Source organism: Filicampus tigris, chromosome 3 (assembly GCF_054856515.1).
Source record: "Filicampus tigris isolate MCC_2025a chromosome 3, RoL_Ftig_1.0, whole genome shotgun sequence".
NCBI classification, from domain to species: domain Eukaryota; kingdom Metazoa; phylum Chordata; class Actinopteri; order Syngnathiformes; family Syngnathidae; genus Filicampus; species Filicampus tigris.
This window is the reverse complement of record NC_141219.1, coordinates 26,825,422-26,840,117: the sequence shown is the minus strand read 5'-3', so window position 1 is coordinate 26,840,117 and position 14,696 is coordinate 26,825,422. Positions and strand designations below refer to the sequence as shown.

General features: G+C 42.3%; 1 protein-coding gene and 1 long non-coding RNA gene across 4 annotated transcripts; both read right to left on the bottom strand.

Moving 5' to 3' along the window:
• Positions 1 to 1,115: 1,115 nt before the first annotated feature.
• Positions 1,116 to 14,326, bottom strand: ist1 (IST1 factor associated with ESCRT-III). Of its 3 annotated transcripts, XM_086025370.1 has the most exons (11): positions 14,117 to 14,323; positions 8,227 to 8,343; positions 6,724 to 6,827; positions 6,453 to 6,633; positions 6,292 to 6,379; positions 6,131 to 6,214; positions 5,922 to 6,032; positions 5,667 to 5,843; positions 3,768 to 3,869; positions 3,280 to 3,319; positions 1,116 to 1,868 (listed from the first exon to the last, which is right to left on the bottom strand). In XM_086025370.1, exons 3-11 carry the CDS (start codon positions 6,809 to 6,811, stop codon positions 1,708 to 1,710), a joined length of 1,032 nt encoding a protein of 343 aa, XP_085881496.1. In that variant the 5' UTR covers positions 6,812 to 6,827; positions 8,227 to 8,343; positions 14,117 to 14,323; the 3' UTR covers positions 1,116 to 1,707. The 3 variants fall into 3 exon arrangements, with proteins under 3 accessions (XP_085881496.1, XP_085881495.1, XP_085881497.1); XM_086025369.1 differs by lacking the exon at positions 8,227 to 8,343 and having other exon boundaries at positions 14,117 to 14,326; XM_086025371.1 differs by lacking the exons at positions 8,227 to 8,343; positions 14,117 to 14,323 and adding an exon at positions 7,999 to 8,178.
• LOC147150444 (uncharacterized) lies at positions 10,017 to 14,110 on the bottom strand. The gene is made up of 2 exons (XR_015086097.1): positions 12,374 to 14,110; positions 10,017 to 12,187 (listed from the first exon to the last, which is right to left on the bottom strand). It is a non-coding gene; the product is annotated as an uncharacterized LOC147150444 (long non-coding RNA).
• Positions 14,327 to 14,696: the final 370 nt, after the last annotated feature.

Genomic DNA, 14,696 nt, shown 5'->3' with positions numbered 1-14,696 from the left:
AGGTGCAAGCGTGGGTTTTGGGATTGGGCCTTTATCCATCTCCGGGGGCAGCCATTTTGTCTCTTCTGTCAACTAAAAATGACATCACAGTTGCTCAGGGTTCAGGTAACGACCAATTGCGGCTCACCTACTTTCTGAAGCTGAGCCATGATTGGCCGTTACCTGAACCCTGAGCATGTGTAATTTTCAGTCGACAGAATGGCCGCCCTGTGAGATGGACAAAAACAGGTGGATTTTACTGCTTGAATCATATTCCACAAACACAGTATCAATCAGAATGCTGTGTTTAGACTAGTCGGGCTACATGTAAAATAATTTTGTAAAAAACATTTTTGGGTTGACTTCCACTTTTAGTTCTTACTTGTGCAAAGCGTGAAGATGACTTGAGAAAATATTTAAAAATATGTAATGTACTCTTATGGAGTATTTTAATGGGCTGTAAGTTCTATGATTGTGTGTGGAAGAGCATTGATTGTACCTGCTTCAATGATATCCAAGAAATACCTGGAGTGCCAAAGTTTATCATGAAACCTGATCTTTTAAGTGTGGAATTGAATAAACCGCTCTGATTTAAAAGAATGTGTGACATTTAATGCAGTCAATTTTGTTTTTCACAAAACATTTCAACTATAATTCCAAAGACTTTTACTAAATGAATTTTTATCATATCGGAGAAACACAAGAGTGGACTTCTGCATTACATCATGCATCCTCCAGAAACTGCTGAATCATTCATTCAAGGCAGCTGTCCTTTAGGCATGAGTTAGGTGAGGTTAGGTTGGTTGGACACATGGTATGTGTACACCAACATTTGCAATGCTATCGAAGCATCACCTTTGACCAAATGGTTCATGTGTGACGTGACACTTCTACAAAACAAAATTCAGGAAACATATCCAGTCTTAATGGATAGCAAGTGCATGATGTGCAATCCTTGTACAGACTGGCAAGGCCTCTGGTGAGAGATGGACAAAAAGTCAAATGCAGCAGAACACACACAGTGTAAGACAGGAGACACAAAGGGAACAATCAAAATCTACGCCTTTGGGGTCAAAATTTACATGTAAAAAACCAAGTCGTGTTGGGTTGTCTTTTGATACACTGCAGACATTGGGTAAACCTGAAGGGTTCTTTATTTGGATATATATTAACAAACCCGTCAAAAATCAAACCACTCCCAACTGCCACACCAAGTTACTGTATAAATCACACATTCAACGGATGAATGTATATGATATGGACTGCACACTCAAGGTGGGTAAAAGAAGAAAGCAGGGAACAGAGAAGGCTCTAAAGTAACTTCAGGAACTGAAACCTCGTTCCGTAAATAAATCTGTGAGCAGGCCGGGCCGGGCAGTCGGACTTGTTTAACTGGTCTGAGATGAGACTGACAGTCGGGTGGCAAAGATTACAGCAACACAATACATGCCAACAATGACGGCATGAAGAGTTTGGTATTAGACAGGCAGGAAACCTCAGTAGACAAAATTAAATTAGAAAGCATATCAAACCAATAAAAAGGAAATGTTACAATAGTGACGCCAAGCAACAAGATGTGACTAAGTCTGCGTGAGCAAACCCAACCTCACTGATGTCCAAATCAATATGAGGAAAGAGAAAATGTTATATTTTATATATGTATATAAATGCAGAGCCTTCAACATGTTCTACTTTCTGTTCTCGGGTGTACCCAGGGCAACAATGCAATTAAGTCTTCTTCTTCAGATCCTCAAAGCGTCGTGTTAGGTCATCAAAGTCGATGTCATCTGAAGTGGTGGTATTGCCGCCGAAGGAGGTTGCCGGGAGTGTGTCTGGGACCGAAGGAAGTTCTGGGAGAGCATTGTTGTCATATATTTGTGACGAGGGACCTGCAGCGGAACATGCGGCGGCTGTCAAATGAGCTGGGGTGTGAGGATGTTTTCTATTGTATTTTTCAACAATCTGACAATGCAGATGAGATCCAGACTTTGGTGAGTTTAATAGCTGTATGCCATCATCATTACAATTTAAAAGAATTAAAGTCTTGAAATACTTCACTTTGTGTTTCAATGGAACTACAGGAGTAAATTGTACAGTTTTCAATGTTAGCCAAATTTAACATGATGAACCCGTAGTATCAGGGCCCGCACTTGGCCACAATTTACCAAAAATTTATCGGATTTGATGTCTAACCATTCTCGGTGGTGGAAGACACCGGATTCCGCCGTCTGCTCGCCCACTCCGAGCCTCGCTAGCTACATGCTACCGCAAATTCTTCACAGACGTAGCTCCACCAGAGAGTGTATTGTCGCATCGAAAGTTTCCTACAAGAAGGCCTATTATCCTGTTTAAGTTTTACAAGTGTTAAATGGAGCTCGGATGTCAGTCCTGTGTCGATGTTGAGTCTAACAAGGGAGTTTTTCGCTCGCGTACTGCTTTTAATGACAATGTTCGAACGAGGCATATGTATTCCAAAAGACAAAATACACGTGGTATTGAGCTATAATGCGCAGAACATGCGGAAAGCTATGACCGATAATAAATGGCCGACCGAGTTTGGGGTTTATGGCACGCACGCTGCAACTTGTTATGCATGATGCTTTACTGTCACAGCGCAGTATAAGTGGAATTATTGCCACAGGGGGACGCATTGTAGGTCACTTGTGGGCAACAGACCCACTATATCATTTTATCATTCACAAAAAGATTAACAGTGACTTATCTAATTGACAAATGCACAAGATAGTTTGTCTATGCACAAGACAAGAAACCAAGTTCCTGAGTCCTTTCAATGTAGGAACTCATTGAATCGTTTATTCGAGTGAAGCCTGCATGTGACTATTTTTTCTACTTTGATTATATTCTGAACCATTCATTGTTTAGGTGGCATGTTATTTGACTTTTTTCATAATTAAATCTTTTGAGACTGCTGATTCTTTTGATCTGTTAAAAACTGTGTTACTAAAAGCTGGTTTTTCAATTATCTTTGTGACTGACTAATTGTTGTATTGTGCCAGCAACGGTTTTGTATTTCTTCATGCTTTTGAAAATGTATATAGATTTTTGTCAAAATTACGGCAATATGGGATGGGTTTTTTTCCAGATAATATTGCATAATAGCAGTCACCATAAAATAAATGGAAAAATATACAGATATTCCATGTGATCGGTATCGGTCGATCGCACTCATGCATGATCGGTATCGGTGTCATAAAACCTGATCGGAACATCCCTAGTGAAAACATGGCCATCATGGCCCAGCCATCCCGTTAACTGTACACAATAGTTGGTAGGACTTACCAGTGGCCTGGGAAGGAAGAGAGTTTTTTATGTCATCAATCTGAAACAGAAAAAGGGTGTTTGTGACAGCATCTCCTTATATCAGAGTAGAGGTTGTGGTGTGTTAGTGCTTCAAGTAAGAAAAGAAACAAAAGGTCAAATGCTTGTGGGGCTCAATGAGGAAACCGCCACCTTTAGTGTGCATCAGACTTTAGGCTAGTCAAGAGTCTCCACTGCAGCACTCTGCTCAGTCCAATCTAATCGCAGGTCAGTTAGTGGGACCACTGAGTTGTTAGTGCTCACAATACGTACAAGCCATTCCTGTTACCTACTTTTGTGCACACAAATGAAACACGTTAGCCTACTTAGGGAAAAGGGCAGCAGTGCAGAGGTAATAGCAGAAGCTAAGTGAACAACTCTTCCCTGAGTGATGCCCTGCCCTGTCCTGTCCGTCTGTCCATCTGTAGGGACAGGGAGGGGTCATGGATGGGAGGAGTTTGGTCACTTACGGACTCGTATGTGGGGGGGGAAGTGGGCAGCTGAGGGGGCTGCCCTCCTCCCACGGCGTGCGGGAAGCTGTTGTAAGCTCCAATGGCTGGATTGAACGGTTCCTAGAAGAAAACATGAACATGATTTCAATCACATTCAATCACATTTTATTTATATAGCACTTTTCATACATAAAAATGCAACTCAAAGTGCTTTAAAACATTCAAAGCAAAACATAGAATTATCTTCAATCAAAAGAAAAGATAAATTGATGATGATTTCTAGGTGTGGCGATTGTGCCGTCTAGGCTTCTCACACACCCACCATGCTGAACCTGGAAATAGGTGCGCAACCACCAGGGGGGTGATTCGGTGAAATGTGACGGTGGCCCTAATTTGCGGATCATAGAGTTTTCATGACGCTTGCGAATTTTAGAGATCCATTGAGAAAACATGGCACACTTTAAGATTGTGAAATTTGTGTCGTGGTTTCGAAATGTATTGCCAGTGACGTGTGCATGGCTCTCCTACAGGCCATTTTGAAGGAGCGCGTGTCACTTTTTCATAATTGCAATACGAGCGATTTAATCTGCTCATAACAGAAGAAGAAGAAGATGCAAATTGAGAGTTGGCCAGTTTGCCAAGCAACATACTGCGCACATGGCGCATCAAACACCAACAAATCTAGCGCTTACTGCCCATTATCATGATGACCGTAATGTATGTGACCGGCGCTTCAACTGCAAGTCCTATCAGGGAATGTTTCTCACAGGTGAAGAAGAAAGTAAGTTGTTGCTGATCCTTTTTTTTTCACCATTTAATATGATATATTGTCAACGTTTGGCCATCATTGTAATGTAGTAGGGGTACATAAGCTGTTGGGACGTGTGGCCCCTCAACCTCCTCTCACCCCATCCGCCTGTTAACACGAGTCGGCCGGTGACGGGCATCACTCGCTGTCTGCGGCTGTGAAATGACTCAAAACATGCAATATTTGCCTTCGAGGGGCGCTAGACTCCGGAGTGGGGAGGCCAAAAGACACTGAAAGGAACAGACCAGTTAAAATTCCTTTTGCAGCATTAGCTTTGTCAATGTGTATAAGGAATAGAAGTGCAAACGTCAATGCATCTGATTTCCTGAAAAAAGGTTTAAGACGATTGTGTATCAAAACAATGACGTTCCTTGTGCGTAGCTATTGTGGACATTTTGGACGCTTCAGGTAATCCCTGTGACGTCTCGGCTGCTGTACACTCTCGACTGTTCATTGTTTACCGGTCTGTTGTGCTACGAAAATGCCAGATTGCTTCATCCAGTATTCCCGTAATTTATATATCACTCCGACCGTCAGGTTTCATATACTTCCGAGGAGAAAGGCGGGGGGGAAAAAATGAGACATTAACAGCGTAATGGCTGCGACCCTCCAATGCAACTTCTATCACAGCTCTATGTCCGTAAAACGTAACCGATGATCACCAACATTTCTGTGCGCAGGTGCAAGCGTGTGATAATCATTCAATGAAAATATTAGAACAAAACTCGCAGTATTTTGGATGAGCCTATTCTGATTTAAGCACGTAGGAGAATATGTCCCCTAAGTGCACGACTGCCCAAATTCATTAATACATGTACCACAGCCTTTTATTGTTTTTGTTTTATTTATTGTATTGTAAAGTGCTTTGTTACTGCCCTAGCTGTTATGAAATGCGCTATATAAATAAAATTGTATAGTATTGTACTTGACAGTGGCAGTAGCAATATCTGCAGCTGTTTAAAAGAGGGGGCAACAATTCAAAAATGATTATTCTAATTGTCTTATTTTATGTCACTAAGATTACGCCCCTGTCTGCTGAGCACAACTTGACTGAAAGTGTAATGCATCTGACTTAATTCTAAACAACGATTTGAAAGTAATTAGCTTACTCCTTTGGGAGTTGGATAGTTGAATGGCGTCGGCATCGGCATCGGCATAGGCATCGGCATAGGCATGCCAGGAGCTGTGAAACCACCTCCTCCTCCTCCTCCTCCTCCACCACCACCTCCTGACTTCTTGTCATTGTTCATGTCAATCAGGTCTGCTTCATCGCAACTCACCTCAGGCTGTCAGGGGAAAAAAATGTTGTGACGATAACCGAACAACACGACAACATCCTGATTAGCATCTCATTGAATTCTTACCCGGACCATGGCGTCAGGTTCATACGGCACATTATAATTCTTGGCTATCTCAATTAGGTAGCGCTCCACCAAAATCTTGGGGGGAGCCTCCACACTTAGTTTGTGCATCAGCTGAAAACATAGCATACGTTTGATCAGGATTTAAGTGTTGAAATATTTCTTGGCTGTACACAGTTGAGGCTTTCATGGCGGGTAGAAAAAATGCCAACCCTTTCATTGACCGTTCCAATCTGGTTTGTCCTGCACAGTTTGCCATACTCCTTGCTGTATTTGACACAGAGCTGTTCTGACACCTGTGAGGATTGAAAAATAAAAATGTCAAGACTGGAAAATATTGGTGCCAAAGGTACGTTTCTATACTGGTACTTACCATTTTTAATTCAACCACCTCTGACTGAAGTCGAGGAGCTGCCCAGATAAGAGTGGACACTGCCTCTTGTAATCCTGGATCCAACTCCCTGGAATGATTAACAACCCATCAATACATAGCCTTTCATAACAAAAATTTATGAAAAAAGACCCGCGCCTTACTTCATAGACTGAATGAGGCCGAAACGTGCTAGCAGCAAGTCACAGTAAAGCTCCAGGATCTCCATGCCTTCAACCATATAGTCCTCTCGGATGATGTGCTCCACGCGGATTCGCGCCCGCTCATCTTTTCCTGAAGATAGGTATTCCGAGATCTCCTTCCGAGCCTTTTGAGCAAGCTCAGCTGCATTTTAAAATGTTGAAGGCAAGACAAGCATAATGTGACATTAAGACCAAGATCAGCATGTGGGTGGTTCAATTTGTCAGGACTCACTTTTCTTTTTCTCGAGGAGCTTGAGTCGGTTGATGACAAGCCGAAGGTTGACTTTTAGCCTCTCAGATTTGAAGCCTCCCGGCATCATTGCTGGATTATCTTCTCTGTGGTCAAAAGGTCACAAGACTATTTGTGTGTCTTTGTCCCCAACCATTACTTCCAAATTTCCCCAAAAAGCAATTAGCCCAAATCTGGAATCGATAGACCCACTTCAAAAAATTTTGTGAGTAGGCCCTTTTGTTTCATAAATTAATTGGGCGACACAACAGCATATATTCTGGAGTCAGTTTGCCAGGTCCCTTTCGGTGTGACTCAGACCCGCCATGATGGCATGTATTTTTCAGTCGCTTCCCACGCTAATTTAGTGAGTGTTATCACCTACGAATGCCTCAACACTTAATTTGGTTTTTTTTCTATGCATGGCACCTATTATAGAAATTACTGTATTTACAGCAATAATAGTCATTTTATAGACTTATTTCCTGTATTTTACATTACATTTGTGCATTCTATTCAGCGTTCCCTTACCTTTCCCGGGGGATGTGTTCCAAATTCAACCGAAAAAAAAAATAAAAAATAAAATCTTGACGGGTCCAATTTGAAAGGAAGAAAACTAGCAAGATTAGAAGTTAGGCTCCTGTCAAAGTTTGTGAAATTTACCGTGGGCCTCACCTCCCCCGCCGCTTCTGTGAGTCACTCAATCATGTGAGCACGTCCAACTCATAGCAGTACAACACAACTCCAAATTCAACTTCAAACTGTTAATAAATTCACTGAAAACCAAAAAGCCATCTTGCGTTCAACTATTCAAACATCCATCCATCCATTATCTGTACCGCTTCTCCTCACAAGGGTCGCGGGGCGTGCTGGAGCCTATCCCAGCTGTCTTTGGGCAGTAGGCGGGGGACACCCTGAACTGGTTGCCAGCCAATCGCAGGGCACACAGAGACAAACATCCGCACTCACAATCACACCTAGGGGCAATTTAGAGTATCCAATCAACTTACCATGCATGTTTTTGGAATGTGGGAGGAAACCGGAGTGCCCGGAGAAAACCCACGCAGGCACGGGGAGAACATGCAAACTCCACACAGGGAGGCCGGAGCCGGGATCGAACCCACGACCTCTGAACTGTGAGGCGTACGTGCTAACCAGTCGACCACCGTGCCGCACTATTCAAACATTTACGTTAAAATTAGCCCACACGGTGTCAAGACGGCGGCGTGTTTATTCAAAGCGATACGACATTGCACATATTTTGAAAGTCTTCCCTACCTTTTCTAAAGAAATACAGTAAAACCAAGTGTGGTGCTTTTGAGCAAATGTTGGTTTGTTAGGCGTCTTCTTGTCTGGCATCTGGCTAGCCCAGCTACCTAGCACTAGCTCTGAGCTCAAGAGGACGCAATAAACTGGGACACGTTGCGGTGGTTTCAACAACACGAATAAGCCCGAGAGCTGTTAACGATTAAGTTTGTAACAGGTAATTCTGTGTCAATGCCGTACCTGTCAGTAGCAGTCGAGTGCGGAACAACTCAATGGTTTGCGTCTGTGCTCCGTCGCCTAGTTCACTTCCGTGATTAGCTGTTGTGACGTCATAGTGCTATCTATTCGGGGAGGGAACTGTGGAACAATATCGGGTGCTGACATCAGACCCACTGAACTAGTATACAAAGTGATTCATGCTGCTGATGGAAATGACGTAACAGGGTTTGAAAAGCAAGATACCCCTATGACCGAATGGTTCATTTTGTAATAGCCAACGGTGAAGATTATAGAGGCCTTATATTTTGAAAGGCAACATCAGATCTTTATGGAAGAACTGTACAGTACATTTATTATGCTGCATTCGAGGAAGGTAGGGAATCGGAAACATACCTGTCGGATCGGATTGTCCCAGTTCCGCCCTAAAATCGTTCGAGGCGAATGAATGTAAATGACAAATACAGTATGGCTGATTCCGCTAAATTGATTGTTGTTCTTATTCAAACACATTTTGACCACCAGCAAACCTTCACAAAATGTATTTTATTTATACAATTAAAGGAATTATCTTCAAGGCATGCCATTCATTTCACCAAATAACTTCACGCAGGAAGATAACGGCTTATCTTAACACAGTCAGTGCAAACCGCGTTGTTTTCCGTCAACTTATGTCAAATAACTAAGTAGTTCCAATAATAAGAAATAAAGATACATTTATGTTTATAATTTCCTAAATTATGTTTTTCCATTCACCTTCTCTGTCTACTTCTGGGTCCACATTTTCGCATGACGTCACAAAAGTCGGTTAGTTAACTTGGGGGGCTTTTTTTCCGATTTCACAACTCGGACCTTCGGGTTCAAAGGAGCGTTCTAGTGCTCTTTTCCTGGTCAGACGTCTGAAAACTCGACTTCTCACCTTCATCTAAGCATTTGTACAATTCTAACGATCCTATCCTCCAAGTAGCAGGCTCGGAGAGGATAGGAAAGTTCCTTGGCAAGAACGATATTCGAAAAGGCCCGAGACCGATATTGAGGTACACTTGTCTTGAGAAGTGGAAACTGTAATGATAGCAGTTTGTCCACTAGTCGGCAGTATAGCCTTGTGTGTTGTGTTTAAGGCGTTATAGCACGAACACGTCGGCTTGACTTCCTGAATAACACAAAGCAGAACGTTACAGGAACAAATAGTGTTCGGAATAATAAATTCAAGTGTTGCCAATAAAAAGAAAAAAACGGTTTGACGTGACCTCTACGATTAAGTGGAGGAATGAGAGCAAGTAATGTGGATCAAAGGAGTACACGTGGGCGTTTTTTTTTTTGTAGAATAAATCGTGCGTTAATTCCTGCAGGCCATCCAAAAGTCTGATTATTTGCGAATCAACATAATTTTCTGTTCACGTAGAGGGAATTGGCTGTTCTTTCTTTAAAATGTGGGCGCAATTAATCTCTATGGCTCCGCCTCCAACTATGATAAACACAATTCGGCTTGTTGGTGTTGCCTGTATAGCCCAGCCTATCTGTTATTTCACTCACTGTACCACAAGGTTTTGTGTGGAGGCATGGTCGGAGCTGTGCGTTAATTTACGCAAGTCCTCACGCACAAGTCCAAATGTTTAAACACTAGAATGCCCAGATTTTTTTTTTTTTTATAACTATTGAACTAAAAATCTGGGTGATATTTGACAAACAACTCTGCTGCCTACAATTATCCAACTTTAATTTGGAAATTGCCATTACCTGCCAAAGCAGCATAGGGTATGCCGTGTAATGTTCCCCCTTCTGTTATTCAAGAAGTTACGCAGGAACAGTGATGCTGCAAGCTGTTGTCTTTTTATTTGTATGACTCCATTTACTTCTAACCAGCATACACACTTGTTCGTGTAGTCACCTAACACACATAAGGCAATCCTGCTAACTAATGTCTAATGATGTAACTGCGATCATTACATCTCCCTTCCATGTTTGAACAATACCTAACTATAACTTTTTTTTTTAATAACAATGCTGCACTGCAACAATTTCAGCAACAACAACATGACATTATACCTTTTCAATCAGTCTGTCCGGTGGTTTTCTAACTCTTGATGATCTTCTAAGAGGTTCAGTCATCTGAGAAGGTGCCTGTGGTTGAGTTCGGTGCTCCTTCGGTGTATCCTCCTGTTTTTCAGGCTCAGCCTTATCAGAAGATTTCTCACCGTCCTCAAGAACCTTCAGCAGACTCCTCCTGTTTCTCCTCACTTTTTGTCCATCCTCGGTTTCCACAATGTAAGATCTAGGTCCGGCTTCGCTGAGTACAGTTGCTTTTCTGTCCCAACAATTAAGTCCCTTGATCCTTACAGTGTCCTTTTCTGAAAGAGGATCCAGATGTTTTGTAGCTCTGTCATAACCCATTTTTTGTTTGAGTTTGAGCCTTCTTTTCTTTTCAATCCACATGTTGTTGTCACGTCCTTGTGGTATTTGTGGAAGTGTGGTACGAAGTTTACGACACATGAGTAGCTCAGCAAGTGATGCGTCACACTCCAGAGGTGCAGCTCTGTAACTCAGTAAAGCAAGGTAAGGGTCAGACTTATCATCTTTGGCTTTCCTTAGCAGTCTCTTGACGATTTGCACTCCCTTCTCTGCTTGGCCATTCGCCTGTGGGTACAAATTGCTTGAAGTAACGTGCTTGAATCCGTATTCCCTTGCAAACTCTTTAAACTCCCCACAGTCAAATTGGGGACTGTTGTCACTCACAACACACTGTGGAATTCCATGTCTTGCAAAGGACCCCTTCATGTGCACAATAATGGACTGTGCAGTGGTGCTGGTGAGTTGGGCAATCTCAGGATAGTTAGAGTAATAGTCAATAACAATATGAAAGTCTTTGCCATGCAAATGAAATAAATCTGAGCCCACCTTTAGCCAAGGAGTTGTAGGAAGGTCAGCTACCAGCATTGGCTCTTTGACTTGTCTGTATTGATGTTTTTGGCAGTATGTCTCTGTTAATTCCTGGCCAGTAAATGGCTTCTCGTGCTCTTCTCGTACACTTCTCCGCTCCCAGGTGTCCTTCGTGAAGACGTTGAAGCATGTCATTGTGCACAGATTGTGGAAAAATTATCCTGTCCTTCCTCGGCAGGATGCCGTTTGACATGCACAACTCTGCTCTCATAGGGAAAAACTGAGGGCAGACTCCTTTTGACCAGCCATTGTTTATACATTGTGACACTTTGTCCAATGTTAGGTCTCTTGAACAATTTGTTCCAGCATAGCGTCTGTTGCAGGCAGTGCGGCCGTGACCATGTTGATGTGAGCCTCAGCCTCCTCTGCCGTGATGCATTCCGAGGTCACTGTTAGGGTATGGCGCTCGCGATAGCGCGTCAGCAAGCACTATGTATTTTCCAGGCGTGTATATTAGCTCAAAATCATAGCGCTGCATGGATTCTGGGCGACATGTCATTGAGATTTTTCTTCCTAATTGAAATTAGGGGCTTGTGATCAGTCTCTGCTGTGAACGTGGGTAGTCCATAAACATATGTGTGAAATTTGCCACATCCAAACACTAAACCCGGTGACTCCTTTTCAATTTGAGCATAGTGTTTTTCAGTCTCTGTCATTGATCTTGATGCATAGGCTACAGGTTGCCATGTATCCTTAATCATTTGCATCAGGACAGCACCTAGCCTATCTTTTGGTGCATCAGTGGAAATTTTGGTTGGTTTTGATGGATGAATGTAAGGACTGGTTCAGCTGTCACAGTTCTCTTTAGTTCTGTCCATTCTGTTTCATGTTTTGTTGTCCACTCAAATCCTACGGAGCAGCTCTCTTAGGGACTTTGTCTTTGAAGAGAGGTTGGGAATAAAATGACCCAGGAAGTTTATCATCCCCATTCCTCGCAGAAGTCCTTTTTTCTCAGTTGGAGCGCTCCTATCCAAAATTGCTTGCACTTTGGTTTTGTCTGGCACCACTCCATCCGCTGTGAGCTTGTCTCCCAGGAACGTCATTTCTGTAACTCCAAACAAACATTTCTCTCTTTTTAGTCGTCACTAAGTCGTCAATGTACACACATGTTCCCTCCAGACCTTCTATGATCGACTCCATAGCTCTATGAAAGATCGCAGGCGCAGACTTTATGCCAAATGGCAGCCTCAAAAAGCAGAAACACCCAAATGGTGTGTTGAAGGTGGTGTACCTGCTGCTTTCTGGGTCGAGCTTCAGCTGCCAAAATCCATGCGAGGCATCTAATTTGCTGAAGTACTTTGCACCTGCCATGTCACTGAGGATCTCTTCACGCTTGGGAATTTGGTAATGTTCTCTTTTAATGTTTTCATTCAGATCTTTAGGGTCCAGGCAGACACGTAACTCAGGGGAGTTCCCCTTTTTAACACACGTGATGGAATTCACCCAGTTGGTGGGTTCTTCCACTCTCTATGACTCCCATCTGTGTCATTCTGTTCAATTCCTTTTTTAATCCAACTTTGAGAGGGGCTGGCACTCTCCTCGGAGCATGTACTACAGGTTTGGCATCTTCCTTGAGCCGTATTTTGTAAGTGGAAGGTAGCGTACCATGTCCTTTGAAGACAGAAGAGTATTTGTTCACTATACTCTTACTACATTCACTTTGTAACAGTTTGTTATTCATTTTGTCCTTTTTAACATCCTTGCTGTTGATTTGGTAAATTCTTTTCACCAATCCAAGCTCTTCGGATGCCTTGTTTCCTAGGATTGACTCCAGTCCACTTGGCACGATTGTGAACATTAATTTGTGTAGTTGTCCCTTTGCTGTCACTTTTAGCCGACAACATCCCTTTGTTTTTATTGGCTGATTGTTGTATGTTTTCAATATCATGGCCTTGTCTGTGACTCTTTTTGGTTTCTCTTCAAGTGATTTCAAGCTTGGAAAGTAAGCACGTGTTGCTTTGTTAGCTCGTTAGCTTGCCATGTCTTTATTGCACTTCCCAATATTAGGTCCGGTTCACTCAACAGCCTCTCTTAACTTCTTCTCATTCTCAGTGCTCATCAAATTTCTGTAGGACCTTATCAATCTTGTCTTTGTCTTCTGGATCATCATATACAAATGTGTTGAATACCTCGATGGCCTCCGCTCCGGCAATGGTTAGCAACAGGGCTATTTTTCTTTCGTCCGCTCTGTTAACGACTCCTACGGCGGCAAGGTAGAGCTGGAAATGTTACTTGCAAGCCCGCCAACTCGCGTCCACATTTCCACTCATTTTCAGCGCTTCTGGAGGCTTTACGGGCTCCATCTCGCGTCAGTCCTTTTCTTGACCAGCGGCCTGGTACCATGTAATGTTCCGCCTTCTGTTATTCAAGAAGCTACGCAGGAACAGTGATGCTGCAAGCTGTTGTCTTTTTATTTTTCTGACTCCATTTAATTCTAACCAGCATACACACCTGTTCGTGTAGTCACTTAACATACATAAAACAATACTGCCAACTAGTGTCTAATGATATAACTGCTATCATTACAAGGCGGGGTGACGGTCAAATGTAAAGCAGAAATAGTAAAATGACAGGTTTCTGTCCATTTAGTGATAAATCCCATACTTTGCCTGGGAACGTTCGTATACGCACTCTTTAGGCTTACTTCTGTACTTATGCAAGCTTGATAAATGAAGACCTTAACTGGTCTTGGGATATAACAATATTTTTCTTCTTTTTTTCATCTGGGGTTTTGTTCGAATTTACAGGTTTCACTAACTTTTATTTTGAAATACAACATCAATCAGATCTGTTTGAAAATACCTTTGATTCCCGGGATGTTTTAATCATTACAAAAAAAATCAGGGATAATTGTGCTGTCATCATGAAGGTTTAAAGTTAACTTGCCTTTCTAACTTTCTAACTTGACTATGATCGTTGCTCAAATTTGCCCTTCGGTTATTCAGAATTCACTGGCGCGCCGCGCTGTGCGTACCTGCTTGATGCATCTTGGCGATTGGATCCGCACCTATCCATTTCATCCACATGTACAAATACTGTTAAGTATTGTTGTGAAACACAAACTGTCAAGCAAGCTTTGAGTGAGAAAGTAAAAGCGGGTGGATCACTCTTTGCTCACTCGTCCCACCTAACATGCAAAATGTTGGTACTAAATTTTTTCTTATCGTTTGTAAAGCACTCAACCTTTGTGGTTCATCTATAAAAGGCAAAGGATCATAAAGTGTAACAACATAAAGTGTAACAACTGACGTCACGGTGTTCTGCACAAGACACATGGTGCGATCAAAGACCACTTACATAGTAGGACATTTCAAACTCTGAACAATAACCACAAATACTGTATTTAAGCAATGTGGGCTTTCTAACAATCTATAAAGCCTGACACAAATCAAGAAGGTGAAATTTTGGCGGTGAAATCACTTCTATTTTTCTCAATTAGAAATCAATGATACATCTGGTCACTTATGTTACAATAGGCCTACATAATCAAATCACTAGGCTTCCATTCTCCATTCTGTAAATTTTACCAGTACTTGTGGTGTCAAACGTCAAAT

Coding starts and splice junctions, on each gene's coding strand:
- ist1 (XM_086025369.1), bottom strand. CDS start 14,157: ATGGATAGGTGCGGATCCAATCGCCAAGATGCATCAAGCAG. Junction 6,828..14,116: donor CGCCAAGATGCATCAAGCAG/GTACGCACAGCG, acceptor TTTTGACCACAG/AGAAGATAATCCAGCAATGA. Junction 3,870..5,666: donor ACTATCCAACTCCCAAAGGA/GTAAGCTAATTA, acceptor GTTTTCTTCTAG/GAACCGTTCAATCCAGCCAT.